Source organism: Salvelinus sp. IW2-2015, linkage group LG9, assembly GCF_002910315.2.
Source record: "Salvelinus sp. IW2-2015 linkage group LG9, ASM291031v2, whole genome shotgun sequence".
Taxonomy (NCBI): Eukaryota; Metazoa; Chordata; class Actinopteri; order Salmoniformes; family Salmonidae; genus Salvelinus; species Salvelinus sp. IW2-2015.
The window spans coordinates 8,408,399-8,430,829 of NC_036849.1; the positions used below are offsets into that span (position 1 = coordinate 8,408,399).

At 44.0% G+C, this 22,431-nt stretch overlaps 2 protein-coding genes across 2 annotated transcripts; one reads left to right on the forward strand and one right to left on the reverse strand.

Annotated features, from left to right (window-relative positions):
* Positions 1-1,339: 1,339 nt before the first annotated feature.
* On the reverse strand, positions 1,340-7,735 carry nubpl (nucleotide binding protein-like). Its single transcript, XM_023994144.2, has 10 exons — positions 7,545-7,735; positions 5,220-5,364; positions 5,003-5,037; positions 4,754-4,844; positions 4,595-4,634; positions 4,400-4,490; positions 3,588-3,767; positions 1,908-2,028; positions 1,715-1,797; positions 1,340-1,540 (listed from the first exon to the last, which is right to left on the reverse strand). The coding sequence occupies exons 1-10, from the start codon at positions 7,683-7,685 to the stop codon at positions 1,478-1,480; spliced, it is 990 nt and encodes a 329-aa protein (XP_023849912.1). The 5' UTR covers positions 7,686-7,735; the 3' UTR covers positions 1,340-1,477.
* A 40-nt stretch (positions 7,736-7,775) lies between these two features.
* On the forward strand, positions 7,776-8,792 carry dtd2 (D-aminoacyl-tRNA deacylase 2). The gene is made up of 3 exons (XM_023994145.2): positions 7,776-8,028; positions 8,135-8,204; positions 8,367-8,792. The coding sequence occupies exons 1-3, from the start codon at positions 7,918-7,920 to the stop codon at positions 8,690-8,692; spliced, it is 507 nt and encodes a 168-aa protein (XP_023849913.1). The 5' UTR covers positions 7,776-7,917; the 3' UTR covers positions 8,693-8,792.
* Positions 8,793-22,431: the final 13,639 nt, after the last annotated feature.

A 22,431-nucleotide genomic window follows, 5' to 3' on the forward strand; every position in this document is an offset into this window, starting at 1 on the left:
TTTTTGCAAATTTGTTAAAAATAAAAAACAGAAATTCCTTATTTACATAACTATTTAGGCCCTTTGCTATGAGACTCAAAATTGAACTCAGGTGCATCCTGTTTCCATTGATCATCCTTGAGATGTTTCTACAACCTGATTGGAGTCCACCTGTGGTTAATTCAATTGATTGGACATGATTTGGAAAGCCACACACCTGTCTATATAAGGTCCCACAGTTGACAGTGCATGTCAGAGAAAAAACCAAGCCATTAAGTCGAAGGAATTGTCCGTAGAGCTCCGAGACAGGATTGTGTCGACACACAGATTTGGGGAAGGATACCAAAAAAATGTCTGCAGCATTGAAAGTCCCCAAGAACACATTGTCCTCCATCATTCTTAAATGGAAGAAGTTTGGAACCACCAAGACTCTTCCTAAAGCTGGCCACCTGGTCAAACTGAGCAATCGGGGGAGAAGGGCCTTGGGTCAGGGAAGTGACCAAGAACCTGATGGTCACTCTGACAGAGCTCCAGAGTTCCTCAGTGGAGATGGGAGAACCTTCCAGAAGGACAACCATCTCTGCAGCACTCTACCAATCAGGCTTTTATGGTAGAGTGGCCAGACGGAAGCCACTCCTTAGTAAAAGGCACATGACAGCCCGCTTGGAGTTTGCCAAAAGGCACCTGAAGGACTCTCAGACCATGACAAACAAGATTCTCTGGTCTGATGAAACCAAGATTGAACTCTTTGGCCTGAATGCAAAGCGTCACGTCTGGAGGAAACCTGGCACCATCCCTACAGTGAAGCATGGTGGTGGCAGCATCATGCTGTGGGTATGTTTTTCAGCGGCAGGGTCTGGGAGACTAGTCAGGATCGAGGGAAAGATGAATGTAGCAAAGTACAGCGAGATCCTTGATGAAAACCTGCTCTAGAGCGCTCTGGACCTAAGACTGGGTCGAAGGTTCACCTTCCAACAGGACAACAACCCTAAGCACACAGCCAATACAGCACAGGAGTGGCTTCGGGACAAGTCTCTCAATGTCCTTGAATGGCCCAGCCAGAGCCCGGACTTGAACATCTCTGGAGAGACCTGAAAATAGCAGTGCAGTGACGCTCCCCATCCAACCTGACAGAGCTCGAGGGGATCTGCAGAGAAGAATGGGAGAAACTCCCCAAATACAGGTGTGGCAAGCTTGTAGCGTCATACCCAAGATGACTCGAGGCTGTAACAAAGTATTGAGTAAAGGGTCTGAATACTTATGTAAATGTTATATCAGTTTTTTATTTTTAATACATTTGCAAAAAAATCTAAAAACCTGTTTTTGCTTTGTCATTATGGGGTATTGTGTGTAAATTGATGAGGGGAAAAAAAAGATTGAATCCATTTTAGAATAACAAAATGTGGAAAAAGTCAAGGGGTCTGAATACTTTCCAAATGCACTGAACCTCTTGTCGATGACGAGTTGTCCAGTTGTCCTACACAGTAGGGGCAATAACTCAACCAGAGAGTTCTTCTAGACGCTGGACCACGGCAGTCGCCACCTTTCTGTAGGCCTCAGCCTAAAACAATGGGCATAGGCAGACATATTAAACAAACCCAGGTAGAAAACTAACATGGCAAACTCTCAAAAGTGTAAAATGTATACAATGTTATGGTGAAGAATACACTGTTTGTTTTCCAACATAGTCAAGATAAACATTGGCAATCTATTGTCATCCAAGCAGCATACCAACCTCAGGGCTGTCAGGTGAGGACACCACTACAGGCTGGCCTCTGTCTGACATCTCTCTGATGCTCAGGTGTAGAGGAATGTCTCCTAGACAGAGGAGGGAGAGACAGTCTCTACACTATACTATCATTCTATTACATATGAGATTGAGAGAAATACTGAAATCTGTAATGATTTATGTTTGAAATGGGTCTTACCCAATACTTGTACTCCCAGAGTATCAGCAAGGGCCCTTGCTCCATCTGCCCCAAAGATGTGGGTCTGGTGGTTACACTTGGGGCACTGAAACACGCTCATATTCTGGACTATACCCAGGACCTATGAGATGTGACATATATAAATATACACTGAACAAAAATATAAACGCAACATGTAAAGTTCCATGAGCTGAAATAAAAGATCCCAGACATTTTCCATACGCACAAAAAGCATATTTCTCCCTGTTAGTGAGCATTTCTCCTTTGCCAGGATAATACATCCACCTGACAAGAAGCAGACGAAACAGCTTGATCAGTACACAGGTGCACCTTGTGCTGCGGACAATAAAAGGCCACTCTAAAATGTGCAGTTTTGTCACACAACAGCACCAATGTCTCAAGTTTTGAGGGAGCATGCAATTGGCAGGCTGGCTGCAGGAATATCCACCAGAGCTGTTGCCAGATAATTTCATGTTAATTTCTCTACCATAAGCCACCTCCAAAGTCATTTTAGAGAATTTAGCAGTAGATCCAACCGGCCTCACAACTGCAGAACATGTGTAACCATGCCAGCCCAGGAACTCAACATCTGGCACCTGCGGGATGATCTGAGACCAGCCACCCGGACAGCTGATGAAACTGTGGGTTTGCACAACTGAAGAATTTCTGCAAAACTATCAGAAACCATCTGAGGGAAGCTCATCTGCGTGCTCGTTTTCCTCACCAGGGTCTTGACCTGACTGCAGTTTGGCGTCGCAACCGACTTCAGTGGGCAAATGCTCACCTTCGATGGCCACTGGCACACTGGAGAAGTGTGCTCTTCACGGATGAATCACGGTTTCAACTGTACTGGGAAGATGGCAGACGGCCTGTATGGTGTTGTCAAGGCAAGCGGTTTTCTGATGTCAACATTTGCTGATGCCACCATGAGTGCCCCATGGGGGGTTATGGTATTGGCAGGCGTAAGCTATGAACAACGAACACAATTGCATTTTAATCAATGGCAATTTGAATGCACAAAGATACCGTGACGAGATCCTGAGGCCCACTGTCGTGCCATTGATCCTGCCGCCATCACCTCAGAATGATAATGCACAGCCCCATGTCGCAAGGATCTGATCACAATTCCTGGAAGCTGAAAATGTCCCAGTTTTTCCATGGCCTGCATACTCACCAGACATGTCACCCATTGAGCATGTTTGGGATGCTCTGGATCAATGTGTACGACAGCGTGTTCCAGTTCCTGCAAATATCCAGCAACTTCGCACGGCCATTGAAGAGGAGTGGGACAACATTCCACAGGCCACAATCAACAGCCTGATCAACTCTATGTGAAGGAGATGTGTCACATTGCATGAGGCAAATGGTGGTCACACCAGATACTAACTGGTTTTCTGATCTACGCCTCTACCTTTTTTTAAGGTATCTGTTACCAACAGATGCATATCTGTATTCCTCAGTCATGTGAAATCCATAGATTCGGGCCTAATGGATTTATTTCAATTGACTGATTTCCTTATATGAATTGTAACTCAGTAAAATCTTTGGAATTGTTGCATGTTGCATTTATATTTTTGTTCAGTGTGCATAGATCAACATCTCACAAATGTGTATTTTGTCCTTACCAAGGAAAATAATTGAAGTAAGAATAAAGTGGCATTTAGCATCCAAAGCTCTTACCGGTACATTGACCTTTCTGAACATTTCTGCTCCTCTGCGTGCATCCAGCAAGGCAATATCCTGAGGAGTGGACACGATCACTGCTCCTGCTATTGGGACGTTCTGAGTGATTGATAACTGAACATCTCCAGTCCCAGGTGGCATGTCAATAACCAGGTAGTCCAGCAGTCCCCAATCTACCTGCATAGGTAACATAAAAATGACATGGCAACCTAACATTTCTAGTAGCTGTTACTCTGATATCGCTCGTATAAAAACTAACACGGATTACTGTACTGCCCTACATAATCAAAGTGCATTAACAACAAAATGTTTACTGCAAAATCTCACTTCAAATTCTTTCAGTCTAAATTCTGGTACTTTATGATGTATTCTGATCGACTGGCTTGTTCTTGTCTCAGAAAACAAAAAAAGATGTTAATGAGATTATAAACTTGTGGATCGAGCCTTGAATGCTGATTGGCTGACAGACGTGGTATATCAGACCTTATACCACGGGTATGACAAAACATATATTTTTACTGCTCTAATTAAGTTTGTAACCAGTTTATAATAGCAATAAGACACCTCGGGGGTTTGTGGTATATGGCCAATATACCATGGCTAAGGGCTGTGTCCAGGCACTCTGGATTGCGTCGTGCATAAGAACAGCCCTTAGCCGTGGTATATTGGACATATACCACACCCCCTCGGGCCTTGTTACTTATATATACACAAGGCCATTACAACAGACCAAATATTTTGGACCAAATTCGTAGTTACCGCACTTTGCCTTTGGAAGTCAGTGTACATGAATGATCAGTCTCTCCCACCTGTCTAAGTAGCTTCTCTATAGCTGACATCACCATCAGGCCCCTCCAGACAATGGGTGCAACATCCTCTACCAGAAACCCCATGGACATACTGAGGACAGAAGGATGAGAGACGGACATGACAGTCAATCACGCAATGATTTATTTGTTTGCTTATCTCCCCTGTCACTGGCAATTGGAGATACATTTACTCACCAAGGAATCCCAAAATTCATAAGTGGTCTCATTAGGTTGTCTGAAAACACAAAGAAAACATAGGTTGTCTTTTCAGTTTGATCTCTGTAATGAATGGATACATCTAAAACATCCTTGTTATTCCTCAAGCTAGAATACATTCAGATCGATGTCTCCTACTGTCAGTTAGTTCTGGGTTCCCCTTCAGGCTCATCAGTTTAGGAACTGAGGGACCGTAAACATCAGCGTCTAAGATGCCCACAGTTTTACTCTGTGTGCAGAAAAGAGACATGAAGAGACACTGAGTGGACAATGTAGTAAAACAGAGAGAGAGAGAGATTGTCATGGTTCTGCATACCCATTTTGGGCAAAAATTGGTATGCAACAGTAATAACAAAATGTGCAAATTAATAATGGTGCTTTCCTTACTGGATCATTAGCTGTGAGTCCAAGGGCCAAATTCACTGTTGAGGGAAGGAAAAAGGTTGTAGGCTAGCAAATGACTACACTGTATAAAAATATATATTTCATAAAGATAAAAAGATCAGACCAAACCACTGTCTGTTGAAATGTATGCAAATTGCACACATTTGTGCAAATGTTTCATGAATGAGCAGCACAGAGAGCCCAATAAGAACGTGCGTACCTGCAGTGGTTGATTTCCCAACACCCCCCTTCCCTGAGGCCACCACAATAACTTGTTTCACTCCAGCAATGGGCTTTTGTTTGGGCAAGCCACGAGCCATGTGCTGCTTCTGTCTCTCCTGCAACGACCTCTCAGAACCTGAGGTCTGGGGAGTACAGAAACATATCATGGAATGAGCAAGTGAGTTTATCAACAACACATGATAAACTTGAATGTAACTTGTATGTCACGTTCTGACCTTAGTTCCTTTTTTATGTATTTATTTTAGTTTGGTCAGGGCGTGAGTTGGGGTGGGCATTCTATGTTTTGTAGTCTAGGTTTTGTATTTCTGTGTTTGGCCTGGTATGGTTCTCAATCAGAGGCAGCTGTCGATCGTTGTCTCTGATTGAGAATCATACTTAGGTAGCCTGTTTTCCCACTATGGGTTGTGGGTAGTTGTTTTCTTTGTCTGTGTTTTTTCCATACAGAACTGTTTCAGTCTCGTTCATTTTCTTTTGTTGTTTTGTCATTCAGTGTTCATGTTCAGTTGGATTTCATTAAAATGGACACTTACCATGCTGCACATTGGTCCGATCTTTCAACTCGTCATCAGACGAGGACGAGTACCGTTACATTGTATATACAGTACCCGTCAAACGTTTGGACACACCTACTCATTCAAGGGTTTTCTTTATTTTTACTATTTTCTACATTGTAGAATAATAGCGAAGACATCAAAACTATGAAATAACACATATGGAATCTGCGTTTCACAAAGACACGGCGGTTGGCACCAAAAATCTCAAATTTGAACTCATCAGACCAAAGGACAGATTTCCACCGGTCTAATGTCCATTGCTCGTGTTTCTTGGCCCAAGCAAGGCTCTTCTTATTATTGGTGTCCTTTAGTAGTGGTTTCTTTGCAGCGATTCGACCATGAAGGCCTGATTCACGCAGTCTCCTCTGAACAGTTGATGTTGAGATGTGTCTGTTACTTGAACTCTGTGAAGCATTTATTTGGGCTGCAATCTGAGGTGCAGTTAACTCTAATGAACTTATCCTGTGTAGCAGAGGTAACTCTGGGTCTTCCTTTCCTGTGGCGGTCCTCACGAGAGCCAGTTGCATCATAGCGCTTGATGGTTTTTGTGACTGCACTTGAAGAAACTTTCAAAGTTCTTGACATTTTCCGGATTGACTGACCTTCATGTCTTAAAGTTATGATGGACTGTTGTTTTTCTTTGCTTTATGAGCTGTTCTTGCCATATAATGGACTTGGTCTTTTACCAAATAGGGCTATCTTCTGTATACCACCCCTACCTTGTCACAACACAACTGATTGTTTCAAACACATTAAGAAGGAAATAAATGTACTTTTAACAAAGCACAACTGTTAATTGAAATGCATTCCAGGTGACTTATCCAGAACCAATTCCAGTCCCCAAATCCAGAACATATTCAAGAAAAGCGTACAGTATAAAATAGAGACATTATTGCATGGAACTCTGTTCCATCTAATATTGCTCAAATAAACAGCAAACCTGGTTTTAAAAAAAAGATAAAGCAACACCTCACGGCACAATGCCTCTCCCCTATTTGACCTAGATAGTTTGTATTGTGTGTATGCACTGATATATAGGCTATGTGTGCCTTTAAAAAAATGATGTATCTTGTTCTGTTCTTGAGCTGTTCTTGTCTATTAATGTTCTGTATTATTATGTCATGTTTCTTGTTTTGTGTTCACCCCAGGAACAGTAGCTGATGCTTTTGCAACAGCTAATGAGGATCCTAATAAAATACCAATACCTCATGAAACTGGCTGAGAGAACGCCAAGCGTGTGCAAAGTTGTTATCAAGGCAAAGGGTGGCTACCCTGAAGAATCTCAAATATAAAATATATTTTGATTTGTTTAACACTTTTTTTGGTTATTACATGATTCTATATGTGTTATTTCATATTTTTGATGTCTTCATTATTATTCTACAATGTAGAAAATAGTAAAAATAAAGAAAAACCCTAGAATGAGTAGGTGTGTCCAAACTTTTGACTGGTACTGTATATACATGATGTAAATCTTATAGTGTTGCTGTTAGTTATAATTAGTTATAGTTATACAGATACGTAAACAAACATGCTACATGATTGGCCTCAATGGCTTGCAATGATTAGCTAACTAGCTATGTAGGGTGAATTAGAGTGAACTTGCTAGCATTTACTTAGCTGGCATTTACTTAGCTGGCAAATAACTACCTAGCTAGTTAGTTGTAGCGAACTAAACAACACTCCATGTAGTGGAGTTTAGTTCGCTAGTTAGTTGTAAACAATTTTAGCAAGAGCTAGAACATTACCTTGTGAAAACGTATGAAATATTTGCAGCGTTGTGGAGCATGTTGAATGTCTCTCCCTGTCCGTAACAATGTTGGTTTATTTAGGTTAGCGGTTGTTAATTTTAATAAATGTGAGAATTTACTGTAGCTACAGTGAGCCATCTTGTGTTATTGCCATAGACAAAATAGGTTATTGGTCAAGTGCATGTCGATTTTATATGACGTGTCCTTGTTAACTGGGCGTCAGGAGGAGCCTCACCCGGAAGTGAGTGTCAGAGACACGAACGTTTTCGTTTCTCTTCTGTTGTTTTCCCTCACTGTCCCTTTTAAAAGTGAGTTTTTTTACGAGTCCTCTTGTGCTTTATCATCTGAAACAGGCAGATATCATTTCAAAATGACTGAAAAGGCAGGTTCTCCACTAGCAAGAACTGTTCTTCAGCAGTGTCTCTATGCAAGGCTTCAGGTCAAACTTGCAGATGATCAGTCTGAGGCTGAATGGGTGGAGGTACTATTGTATTATCTTCTACTACTTTCTTATATGCAAATATGGTCTGCCTGCTCAGAATATAATATTTGGGGGATGGGCTGCTCATAAGATTTCATGTTTTCAGATTGACAGAGGGATGGTGGTCTACATCTGCTTTTTTAAAGGCGCTACAGAGGAAATGATTCCAAAAATCGGTATTTATTGTGCTTTTTCCAGTTTTTGGACAATACTGCAATTAAAAGCAACTACCTGGGCTTCACAAGACTGTGAACAGTAAATGTCACTGTTTTTCAAGGAATCGTAAAGCAATGTTGCTAGTACTGAATGGTTATTGATCCCTCTGCTCTACTCCACAGTGAACACTCTGCTCAACTTGAAGCTGTGTGAAGCTGACTCTGGGAAGTATGTGTCAGTGTTGGACCTGCCTGGGAACGTCCTCATCGTGCCTCAGGCTACACTGGGAGGCAAGGCCAAAGGGAAGGGCATGCAGTACCACCATAACATTGGGAAAGAAGAGGGCCTACAGCTCTATTCTAACTTTGTCTCCCTGTGTGAGAAGGAACTGGCTTTGTCCAGTAACAGTAGTGAGACTGGGATGATCGTGAAACATGGAACATATGGGAACAGACAAGTACTGAAGCTAGATACTAACGGACCATACACACACCTGATGGAGTTTTGAACCGTCCAATACTAATGACATTTCATAGTAAATTACCAATTGCACTCTTGTCCCTGAAATGGTGGTACTGTAGATCTGATGATTAAAGCTGCCAATATTGTGTATTGTAATGCGTGTGTTTGTATCAAGTTGTTCTTTAGTGTTAAATCATACAAATATATTGTGATCGGGAATTCAAAAGAAAGTCTTAACTTAATTGAAATATTTGTATAGACAACCTTGTTGCAAATTGTTGATGGGTTTATGAAGTGCAACCTGTGATATCTAGTGGGGATTTATGAGCACTGCACTAGCAAAAACAAATCCCCTACACCTGAAAGAAATCTAGATAAGATCATATTAAACTTTTCAGCTAAGATTGCTACTAGTACAAAACAAAAAAAATACTGTATATACATTAAAACAATGATGGGGAGGGGAAACAAAGTTATGAGTACTTGTATCAGTTCCTCCCACTCTATGGCGGTATGTGCCTTGCGTGTCAATTTCACATCGCTAAACCCATAGAAAAACATGAAGTGTAAATTAGAGAACGCATCAAGTACGATTTGTGCCATAACTTCGTGTTTTAGTGAGAATGGGGTAGTTGCGTCCCAATGTCGGAATATGGGCGAGTGGGTGTGTCGAAAGGAAAGTAGTGGGAATGTCAAGCGCTCTGCTATAAGTAGTGATGGGCATTTCGGCTCTTTTCATTGAGCCGGCTCGTTCGGCTCAACTCACCAAAAAGAGCCGGCTCTTTTAGCTCCCAAACGGCTCTTTAAAAAATATATGTTTTGTATTTTGTCAAGTCAAACAGTTTTCGATAGTTTGACTATGATTGGTGTTAAAACAATTCTAATTAAATTATTCAATTAAATCATACTCTACCTTAACCACAATGTATTTAAAAATGCATTGGTTTGTTATGAAAAATAATGTTATTAAACATTTGCATTTAAAGTATAACTTTTTAATGTGTATAAACAAAGTGCATGTAAATCTAACCATTCAAAACGAATTTAATCTGAACAGCATAATATAATATTGCACCATATCAAAGAAAAATAAATAACAGAGGGGCTCCTCCAAATAGGATAGGACCTCCATTATGGCATCTGCTGAGGGATTCCTTCGTGCTGCATCCCCAGTTGCTCTCTCGTCAAACAGCATCCAAACAGCAGACGTTTGTGGCACTGCTACTGGTGCTTCTGTGCCATCTGATCCATCTTCTTCCAGTTGCCCTGGTGCCTGAGCCAGCTGACTGCTGGGGCTGTCCCTCCCTGCTGCTGAGGTTATTCTTTGAAGAGCCTCATCAATCGCTCTGGCATCACTGAAGGCTAACTTCTTAAACCTAGGGTCAAGTGCAGTTTCTGATAGCATGTGATTATATTCCATTGTGTGGAACTTTCTGTCCATTGATGAACATAGGGTGTCCATCAACTCTGTCACATGTCCTGTGGTTACATTTGCTTCTCTCTGGCGGCTGGCTGTGATTCGCTGCAGACCCTTACACAGGAGTATCATTTTTGAGGCTGTCACAGCTGATAAGAGAGAACAGTAACTTATTAGTTCAGGTTCATGTTTTGTATACTGATACTACATTCTCATCTACTGCTCATATACATATATAATACTGGATTAAATAATGATGTAGTAATAACTGCTTACTGTACCTCTCTCCACTGATCTCCACAGTGACCTGCTCAAAGGGTTCCAGGACTCTGCACACCTCCTCCACCACCTCCCATTCCTCTTGGGTCAGAGCATCAACAGGTGCATTGACATTGAAAATGGCCAGGGTAGAGATGGCATCCTTTGACTCAAGAAACCGCTTCAACACATTCCACCTTGTAGTGCAGTCTTGTTTAGGCCTCAGCTCAGGCATCCCCATCTGGCGTTGTGTAGACTTTAGTTTTTCAGCACCTATTGTGCTCCTGTGGAAGTATTCCACAGCTGCTTTTTCACTTTGTCCACAGCGGGTTTCATCACCTTCAGAGCACCTCTTACTACAATCAGGTTGATTGTGTGGTCAAGACATGGATGATGGGTCCATTTTAACATTTTCATGGCTTTGGTTATGTTAGCTGCATTGTCGCAAACATTACAGACCACTTTTCCATCTACTTGCCGTTCTCTGGCCACTCTCAACAATTCCTCTGCCAAGTTCTCTGAGGTGTGTCTGTCGCTGAACTCAAAGCAGTCCAGAAGACAGCTAGACATCGAAAAATCTTCAATGAAGTGACATGTAATCGACATGTAAGAAGTGGCTACCCTTGATGTCCAGCAGTCAGTGGTAAGGCAAACTGTGACATCGAAGGGTACTGTGTCCCAGAGTGTTGTTTCTGTGTTGTTGCCGTCAATGTCTTCCCCATTGAGTAGTAGACTATGTATGAATTTAAAATGTAAATAAATTACTTAACCTTTCTAGGCAAGTCAGTTAAGAACAACTTCTTATTTACAATGTGTATCAATGTGACTTCTACATGGTTATAATAATTACGTATTTCTTGTATAGGCTGCTATCATACTTGAAATAAAATAATGTGTGAGAAATTAAGTAGCTACCGCCGGCGACACGACCATTATACCTAGTAGGACTTCAAGTTGAAGGACTTCAAATTGGCAGGCACAACAGCAGAGCACTGGTGGCCTACTATCGACTCGTAGCCCAATCAGCCACACAGAACCGTCTTGAGTGGCAACACATCTGCCCATTTAGCTGATTCGCTTTCCATACACCCACTCTTTTCGATTTACCCATTCTCCGGTCACTATATTGGGCTGCAGCTACCTATACCAAAGATTATGGATTATGTCTCTCTGCCCTAACACTGGGAGTTGTCCATAAAAGCGGCACCGCTGGCTGTCTAGCTCCTGCCTATCCTTTCTTTGGATTGGTGGATACATCTCATTATTGTAATCCTTTTTKGAATATTTGATGAGGGTTGTTGACGCAACTGCCTGTATTCAATTGAGAGAGCTGGAGGAGGCGTTGGCAAAGTGTCAGTAGACATTATTAGCTAGTTTTGACAGCAGTGTACGACGGACCCTGCACTCCCCACCGTTTGAATGAGATTGTGACGTTGACTTGTGAAAGTTGAAACAAGGAAGAAGGGTGTAGCTAGCCGGAGCGGTGAAGTAGAACGCTGAATGCTGGGTAAGCAATGTTGTGGAGAAGAGGAATATTGGGACAGGGATACAGAAAGGTGCATTTCTGAGGAGGACTGGAGGGGATAAAGAGGAAGAAGAGGTTTTAAGAGAATGAGGAAAGAGGTTGGATTTGAATTTGGGGAAGATGGTGATAAAAATGGAGATGGGGTGTCGAAGAAGATTGGTATCAAGTGCAAACAGAGTGAGCCATGCTCCAGTTCTGGAGGTGAAATGGAAGTAAATGAGGGCGAGTTACGTGAGGTGGAAGATGTGGTGAAGAGCTCGGAGCCCAAGCCTGGCATCGATGGACATGATAAAGAAGAATCTGGTCCAATAGGAGTGACATTTTTGGAGAAAGTGGATCCTTGCCTTTTGGTGGATCCATTTGTGGTTTCAGGGTGGGTAGGAAAGGAGTTGGGTACAGTTGAATCAGTGAGGTAACATTTAGTGGACTTGATATTTGTTTGTGTTTTTTCGGACCAGAGGGAGCAGGCACTCCATGTCACGCAACTTGGGTCAAGATCTGTTTGTGAGTCCCGGTGGTGAGAGTGGTCAAACAGAGGAGTCACTGTCAGTCCTTTTGAGTTTTGAGTCTGAGTTTTTACTTGACAAAGTCATGTTAGGATATATCAGTTATCCTGTTAGAGCTTTTGTGCCGAATCCACTGCAGTGTTTCAGGTGCAACGTTTATGGTCATGTCTAGCAGCTTGTAGGAGGGAGATTCCAAGATGTGGGAAGTGTGCTGGAGGGCATGGGATAGAGGATTGTGTAATTTAGGTGGATAAAGTTGTTAGTGTCAATTGTAGGGACGCCCATGTTGCTGGGTATCAGAGGTGTCCGGTGCGAGAGAGGCAGTTGGAGGTGGCCAGAGTCAGAGTATTGCAGAAGGTGTCGTATGCTAGGATCCCTAGCATCCTGAGAGGATCCCTGTGAGTATTGGATCTGTGCCAGCACAGAGTGATAGGCCAACAAGTGATATATGCTTCAGTAACGTTGGCTTCTCAGCGTGGAAATCTGTCCTTTGGTCTGATGAGTAAGTCCAAATGTGCAATTTTTGGTTCCAACCATTGTGTCTTTGTGAGACGCAGAGTAGGTGAACGGATGATCTCCGTATGTGTGGTTCCCTCCGTGAAGCATGGAGGAGGAGGTGTGGGGGTGCTTAGCTGCTGACACTGTCAGGGATTTATTTAGATGCACACTTAACCAGCATGGCTACCACAGTATTCTGTAGCGATACACCATCCCATTTGGTTTGCGCTTAGTGGGACTATCATTTGTTTTTCAACAGGGGAATGACCCAAAACACACCTCCAGGCTGTGTAAGGGCTATTTGACCAAGAAGGAGAGAGATGGAGTGCTGTATCAGATGACCTGGCCTCCACAAACACCCGACCTCAACCCAATTGAGATGGTTTGGGATGAGTTGGACCACAGAGTGAAGGAAAAGCAGCCAACAAGTGCTCAGCATATGTGGGAACTCCTTGAAGACTGTTGGGAAAGCATTCCAGATGACTACCTCATGAAGCTGGTTGAGAGAATGCCAAGTGTGTGCAAAGCTGTCATCAAGGCAAAGGGTGGCTACTTTGAAGAATCAAAAATATTTGTTTACCACTTTTGGTTCTTACATGATTCCACATGTGTTATTTCATAGTTTTGATGTCTTCACTATTATTCTACAATGTAAAAATAAAGAAAAACCCTTGAATGAGTAGGTGTGTCCAAACTTTCGACCTGTATTGTATATACAGTGGGAGAGAAAGGGAGTAGGGGTTTGAAGGGGAGTGAGAGATCTATGGAGGCGGAGCTGAAGAAGAAAAATAAGTTTGTGGAGCGCAACATAGTTTCCAACGCCAGAGGCAGTTCAGAGGAGGAAGGGCAAGCTAAGTCGCGAGGGAATCATGGAGGTGAGGAGGAGCATAATGTGATTCTGAAGTTTAGGGAGGAAGGGGGAGTTGGGGTGATGAGTCCGATAAGGTTGACTGCTGTGATAAAAGAGCTGATTGGGTAAGTTGTCAATGCTAAATTGTTAAGAGATGGGATCTTGTTGGTGTTCTGTAAGGACATGGCGCAGAGGGAAAAAGCTCTCAGATTGAAGCAAATAAGGAAGTGTAAGGTGGTGTGGAGCAGCTGGAATGATCAAGCAGGGAACTAAAGGGATGATAACAGGAGTGTCTGTGAGTGTTAGCACTGAAGAGTTAAGGTGAACTTGAGAGGTGGCGTTATTGTAAATGTTCAAAGACGGCAAGCAACAAGGGATGGAGTGAGGGCAGATAGTCCGTCTATTCTGTTACACTTCAAGGACAAGGTACAGCAAAATAAAGTAACCATAGGATATATGAGTTATTATGTGAGGGGTTATGTTCCCGAAGTCTTTAAGATGTTATAACTGCCAGATATTTGGGCATGTGGCAACAGCCTGTAAAGAGAAAAAGAGTTGTGTCAGGTGTGGAGGGGAGCATGAGTACGGGAAGTGTGGGGATGGTGTACAACCAAAGTGCTGCAGCTGTGTGGGTGCTCATAGTGTGGCATATGATGGGTGTGAAGCAATTAAAGAGGCAGTGGCGGTGCAACAAGTGAGAATGGAGTAGGCAGGTGGGTGTTTGGAAAGGCAAAGTGGGACAAGTTTCAGGAGCTGAGAGAGCAAGTGATGGCTCGGGTGGATATGACAGGGGATGTGGATAGTATGAATAACTGGGTGAGAACAGCTTTAGTGGGGGCAGCTACTGAGGCTATACCTAGGAGTTCAGGGAAGAGGAGGAAAGCAATGTGGGGCAGCGGTGAGGAGTAGGAACAGGGCATTTAGAGTACTGAAAAGGACAAATAACATCTGAGTCTGTATAAGCAGGCCCAGGTGAGGAGAACTATCCGCCAGGCGAAGAGGTCATGTTGGCATCGGTTCTGTGACACCATTGGAAGGACGACACCTGTGGGAGAAGTGTGGAGGAGGATCGAGAGGAAGAGTGGGGTCAGAAGGGAGTGGGACTATCCAGTGTTGACGAGTGGGGAGAATATGGCAGTAACAGATGAGGAGAAGGCAGATATGATGGCAAAGCGTTTGTTCAAGTACATAGCTCGGCTAATCTGTCACAGGGACAGAGGGGGAGAGAGAGAACGAGACCCTGATGTGCTGGATTGGATTACCATGGCAGAGATGAAGAGGCCAAATCAAATTTGTTTTGTTACATACACGTGTTTAGCAGATGTTATTGCGGGTGTAGCGAAATGCTTGCGTTTCTATCCCCAACAGTTCAGTAATATCTAACAATACACACAATCTAAAGTAAAGAAATGGAATTAGAATATATAAATATTTGGACGAGCAATGTGGCAATAGGCAAGGCTGGGTTAACTTCACCTGGGAAAGATGAGGTGTGCCATGTCATGTTGGCCCATCTTAGTGATGAGGCACTGGATAAGGTATTGGTGTTGTACAATAGAGTGTGGGAGGAGGGGAAACTACCAGGCAGCTGGAAGGAGGCAGTAGTGGTATACCAATCCAGAAGCCAGGGAGGACCCAACGAGGCCAACAAGCTATCGGCCAGGCTAGACAAAGTGGAACAATACCTACGCTTTGGAACATTCACAGATCCTCTAGAAAGATGTCTTCCATGAATACGAATAAATACTCAGTAAGAAGGTTTAGTTAGGAATGTATCATCAAAGGTATGATTTAGGTATACTTTTTTGTTAACACAGTGGGACAATGGGGAAAATTCAGCACATTGTGTCTGTCCCAAATGGAACCCTATTCCCTATATAGTGCACGACTTTTGACCAAAAGTCGTGCACTACATAGGGGAAAGGGTGCCATTTGGGATGCGGACATTGTTTTCAGTCCTGCTTAAGCAAAATGTTTCTTTCCTCAGGTGACGTGCTATGGTGTAAGGATGGCAGTTTGCTATACAGTCGGTTGTTAGGAGCACAGAGGAAGTGAAGGCGTTGGTGGTACAGTACCATGACAACAATGGCCTTGTATGCTATCATAAGACCCGCACAGCAGTCTTCACTACTGGAGCGCTATCTCACCAGACACTAAAAAGTGGATTCATAACTGTGAGACTTGTTCAAAGAAGACATTCCCGACAGAATCGGATAAATGGCTACAATGTTTTGCCTATGGATGTAATAGCACTGCTTCCCACAATGAAGATGTGGTAAAGGAAAAAAAATTCTCTGCCATCTACTGTATCTCAAGCGCTGCTATCACAACGCCTGGGACCGTATTCAGAGTAGGATTGCTGATCCAGGATCAGTTTTGCCTTTATTATAAAGAATGGACAGGGATGACAACTCTAAGTCGCTTTATGAATACAGGCTGTGATGTTTACGATATTTTGTATGTATTTATCAACACAAGGGGTCCCTCGAGGGTCAGAGTCATGAAAAGTCCTGTGTTCCATGCACTTTACAGAGGACTGCTTCGAACTCATTGAGGACACGGTAACTCTTAAACCAGATGCAGTGCCCACCATAGTGGTGTCTCCAGAGTTTCAAGAGGTGTTTATTCTACAAAGTAATGTAGCATTATGGATAACGTAGTCAGTGCATGCATAGACGTTACATAAACAAAAAGCACTTTTCGTATAAGGATCGTCTTCAAGGGAGACAATGTTCACTCACTATAGGCTATTAGATAAGAAATCAATTCCCAAACACTCTTTTACACAGCTTTATATGCTCTTCTTGCTGAAGCCACCCTTCCCAGAATATGTATTGGATGAAGATGTGAATATTTCTGACATGAACATTGAAAACCTGCTTTCCATCCCAACTGAGGCCACAGAACATCACAATGCACTACCTCCACCTGAAACAAACAGGCAGTCTTTCAGAAAGGGGAAAGTTGGTGTTCCTGCCCCATACAATGCAGAGGCCATTTTTTAACGGTACAATCAGATTGATAATTACCTGCACAGTGGGACTTGGGGCTGTAACGAAAGTCGTCGGGAGAAGGAGAGGACCAAAGTGCAGCGTGGTACGTATCCATAATACTTTTAATCAAAATGAATACACGAACAAAAACAACAAAATGACAAACGAACAGTTCTGACAGGTGCAACAAACACTAACCGGAAAATAACCACCCACAAACACAAGTGGGAAAACAGGCTACCTAAGTATGGCTCTCAATCAGAGACAACGATAGACAGCTGCCTCTGATTGAGAACCATACCAGGCCAAACACATAGAAATAGAAAACCTAGACCTACAACATAGAATACCCACCCACATCACACCCTGACCAAACTAAAAATAGAAACATACAAAGCAATCTACGGTCAGGGCGTGACAGTACACCCCCCCCCCCAAACGTGCGGACTCCGGCCGCAAAACCTGAACCAATAGCGGAGGGTCTGGGTGGGCATTTCACCGCGGTGGCGGCTCTGGTGCGGGACGTGGACCCCGCTCCACCTTAGTCTTGGCCCACTTAGGTGGCGCCTCTGGAGCTGGGACCCTTACCGCCGACCCCGACCCGGGGACCCTCGCTGCGGGCCCCGGACAGGAGGGAGACTCTGGCTGCTCCGGACAGGAGAGGGACTCTGGCTGGAGACTCTGGCTGCTCTGGACAGGAGGGTGTCGCTGGAGGCCTCGTGCCATAACTCCGCTGGAGGCCTCGTGCCATAACTCCTCGCTGGAGGCTTCGTGCCATGGAGCACCACTGGAGGCTTCGTGCCATGGAGCACCACTGGAGGCTTCGTGCCATGGAGCACCACTGGAGGCTTCGTGCCATGGATCATCACTGGAGGCTTCGTGCCATGGATCTCACCGGAGGCCTTCGTGCCATGGATCCTCACTGGAGGCTTCGTGCATGGATCCTCACTGGAGGCTTCGTGCCATGGATCGCTCACTGGAGGCTTCCGTCGTGCCATGGATCATCACTGGATTGGAGAGACACACAGGAGGCCTGGCTCTGGGAGAAGCCACAGGACTCACCAGGCTGGGGAGAACATGAGAGGGCCTTGTCCTTGGCCGAGGCACGGATACACTGGGCCGAGGAGACGCCCTGGAGGTCTGGAGAGCAGTGCTGGCACACTCCGTCCTGGCTCGATGCCCACTCTCGCACGGCCGATGCGAGAAGTTGCGATGTAATGTACCGGGCTATGAACACGTACTGGAGACAACGTGCGCTCCACCGCATAGCACGGTGCCTGACCAGTACGACACTCGCCACGGTAAGCACGGGGAGTTGGCTCAGGTCTCCTACCTGAGCCAACTCCTAACTCCATTCTCCGGTATCCCTCCTGCACTGTCCAAGAGAACCCAGGCAGGCCCGCACTCTCCCTGGGTCGACCGACCACCTTTCTATCTCCTCCCAGGTTGTCTCATAGTCCACATAGTGCTGCTCACCTGTCCAGGAGTCCCTTTCACCACGCTGCTTGGTCCTTTGGTGGTGGGGGGTTCTGTAACGAATGTCGTCGAGAGAAGGAGAGGAGGACCAAAGTGCAGCGTGGTACGTATCCATAATACTTTTAATCAAAATGAATACACGAACAAAAACAACAAAACGACCAAACGACAGTTCTGACAGGTGCAACAAACACTAACCAGAAAACACCAGCGGGCTAAACGAACTTAAATAACACCCATCCCAAAACCCCAACAAGGAACAGGTGAAAACAATTAGACAAAAACAAACGAAAAGGAAAAAGAGATCGGTGGCAGCTAGTAGACCGGTGACGACGACCGCCGAGCGCCACCCGAACAGGAAGGGGAGCCACCTTCGGTGGTATTCGTGACAGAAGGCCCTTTCCTGTTTCAGCATGACAATGCCCTCGTGCACAAAGCGAGGTCCATGTAGAAAGTTTTTGTCAAGATCGTGTGGGCAGAGTTTCACTGGCCTGCACGAAACCCTGACCTCAACCCCATTGAACACTTTTGGTATGAATTGGAACGCCGACAGCGAGCCAGGCCTAATTGACCAACATCAGTGGCAGACCTCACTAATGATCTTGTGGCTGAATGGAAGCAAGTCCCCTCAGCAATGTTCCAACATCTAGTGGAAAGCCTTCCCAGAAGAGTGGAGGCTGTTATAGCAGCAAAGGGGGGACCAACTCCATATTAATGCCCAAGATTTTGGAATGAGATGTTCGATGAGCAGGTGACGTTGACAAACATCGAAGGTCCAGAGACATGTTCTGGATCCATTCCTTATATTCTTTAGTCCCCGGAGGTCTTTACCTAGAGAAGGACTATAGTATGCTTTTGTGAAGGTTCCCATCCCTTTGTTGGTCCAATGACAACCCCCCCTCCCCCATTTGTACCTCTGGTTTACATATGGAGAAAGCTTACTAGCTCACGAACTGCTTGCAAGCTCACGAACTGTCGTCCAAACCAGTTGTTAGACCTCTTTGCCTAAGCTTTTGATGTTTTTCGTTGTTATCCCTAGTTTTGCTTAGCCCAATTATTTATTTTCCAATACCCAACATATTCAACATGTATTATATAGTAATGGTTGTAAATCAATTACACCTACTGTAGTTGAAAAAAGCTTGCCCAGTTTTCCAATAGTTTTTTTACTGGTTCCACTGCTGTATTTCAACACTAGGTGAAGACATTGACCACTGTACTCTACACACGGAGTACCACACTGTATGGTCTACCACACGGTCTCTCATTAGCACCATCAGCTGAAGAGAGTTTTCCCCCTAATTGTCTTCCCCATGCCCTATATGAACTTGTCCATTTCCTTTGTAATTACTCTGAAAAAGGCCATTGAAGGCTGAAACATCAATCTTTTAAACTTGCTTAAAATAAATCATGTTTAATGGTGAGCAAGCGTTGTGCCTTTTCCTTTCCAACGACGAGCAGGTGTCTACAAACGTTTGGTCATGCAGTGTAATATGCTGATCTGCGGCTTCTTATGGATATGTTTTTGTAAATCATTTTGTAAATAGTAAACTAAAGTTTCACTGCATATACAGGCTGCCTTTTAATCTTTTCTGGACTCACACTGCCGATTATGGGCCTTTTTCCCCACCGACCTACTCTCACTTCTGTTCTGATCCGGTGCCAGAGAGCCATCAGTGCCCACTACTACTGGGGCTCTATATTAAAAGACGTGGCAGACTTGATCAGCAACTGTGACGCGTGTGGATGCTGGACGGCTCCAAGACGTATAGCTGTAGCGTGTACAGACAGCTGTACCAACTACAACAGATCAGTGGAGAGGAGCCTGGGTCTGACCTATCAAATCAAATTTGATTGGTCACATGCGCAGGATACAACAAGTAGATTTTACTGTGAAATGCTTACTTACGAGCCCATTCCCAACAATGCAGAGTTAAAAAGTAAGAAAAATATTTGCAAAATAAAAAGTTTAATAGTTAAACAATAAAATAACAATAACGAGGCTATATACAAGGAGTACCAACACGAGTCAATATGCAGGGGTACGAGGTAGTTGAGGTAATACAGTATGTACGTGTAGGTAGGGGTTAAAAGTGACTAGGCTGGCCTCAGGAGTGGCGCAACGGTCTAATGCACTGCATCGTAGTGCTTGAGGCGTCACTACAGACCCGGGTTCGATCCCAGGCTGTGTCACAGCTGGCCGTAACTGGGAGTCCCATAGAGTGGCACACAATTGGCCCAGCATCGTCCGGGTTAGGGGAGGGTTTGGCCAGGGGGGCTTTACTTGGCTCATCAAACTCTAGTGACTCCTTGTGGTGGGCTGGGCACCTGCAGACTGACTTCAGTCGTCAGTTGAACGGTGCTTCCTCCAACACATTTGTGCGGCTGGCTTCCGGGTTAAGCGGCCGGGTGTTAAAAAGCGCGGTTTGGCGGGTCATTTTCGAGGACATATGACTCGACCTTCGCTTCTCCTGAGCCCGTTCGGGAGTTGCAGCGATCAGACAAGATCGCAATTGGATATCACAAAATTGGGGAGAAAAGGGGAGCTAAAAAATAGACATATATATATAAACAGTGCCTTGCAAAAGTATTCACCCCCCTTGGCATTTTTCCTATTTTGTTGCATTACAACCTGTAATTGAAATATACATTTGGATTTCATTTAATGGACATACACAAAATAGTCCAAATTGGTGAAGTGAAATGAAAAAAAATGACTTTATTCAAACAAAACTAAAAATATTAAAATCAGAAAAGTGGTGCGTGCCCCTAAATAAGATCTGGTGCAACCAATTACCTTCAGAAGTCACATAATTAGTTAAGTAAAGTCCACCTGTGTGCAATCTAAGTGTCACATGGTCTCAGTATATATACACCTGTTCTAAAAGGCCTCAGTGTCTGAAACACCACCAAGCAAGCTGGCACCATGAAGACCAAGGAGCTCTCCAAACAGGTCAGGGACAAAGTTGTGGAGAAGTACAGATCAGGGTCGGGTTATACATTTTTTTTCCCGAAACTTTGAACATCCCAAGGAGCACCATTAAATCCATTATTAAAAAATGGAAAGAATATGGCACCAGAACAAACCTGCCAAGAGTGGGCCACCCACCAAAACTCATGGACCAGGCAAGGAGGACATTAATTAGAGAGGCAACAAAGAGACCGAAGATAACTCTGAAAGAGCTGCAAAGCTCCACAGCGGAGATTGGAGTATCTGCCCATAGGACCACTTTAAGCCGTACACTCCACAGAGCTGGGCTTTACGGAAGAGTGGCCATAAAAAAGCTATTGCTTAAAGAAAAAAATACGCAAACACGTTTGGTGTTCGCCAAAAGGCATATGGGAGACTCCCCAAACATATGGAAGAAGGTACTCTGGTTAGATGAGACTAAGATTGAGCTTTTTGGCCAACAAGGAAAACGCTATGTCTGCATCAAACCCAACACGTCTCATCACCCTGAGAACACCATCCTCACAGTGAAGCATGGTGGTTGCAGCATCATGCTTTGGGTATGTTTTTCATCGGCAGGGACTGGGAAACTGGTCAGAATTGGAATGACAGATGGCGCTAAATACAGGGAAATTCTTGAGGGAAACCTGTTTCAGTCTTCCAGAGATTTGAGACTGGGACGGAGGTTCACCTTCCAGCAGAACAATGACCCTAAGCATACTGCTAAAGCAACACTCGAGTGGTTTAAGGGGAAACATTTAAATGTCTTGGAATGGCCTAGTCAAAGCCCAGACCTCAATCGAATTGAGAATCTGTGGTATGACTTAAAGATTGCTGTACACCAGCGGAACCCATCCAACTTGAAAGAGCTGGAACAGTTTTGCCTTAAAGAATGGGCAAAAATTCCAGTGGCTTGATGTGCCAAGCTTATAGAGACATACCCCAAGAGACTTGCAGCTGTAATTGCTGCAAAAGGTGGCTTTACAAAGTATTGACTTCGGGAGGTGGGGGTGAATAGTTACGCACGCTCAAGTTTTCAGTTTTGTTGTCTTATTTCTTGTTTGTTTCAAAATAAAAAACTATTTAGCATCTTCAAAGTGGTAGGCATGTTGTGTAAATCAAATGATACAAACCCCCCAAACAAATCCATTTTAATTCCAGGTTGTAAGGCAACAAAATAGGAAAAATGCCATGGGGGTGAATACTTTTGCAAGCCACTGTAGACTACGCAGTCAGCATATATAATAGAGTAGCAGCAGCATGTGTGAGAGTGTATCTATGTCTAAGTGTGTGTGTGAGCGTATGTTGCGTG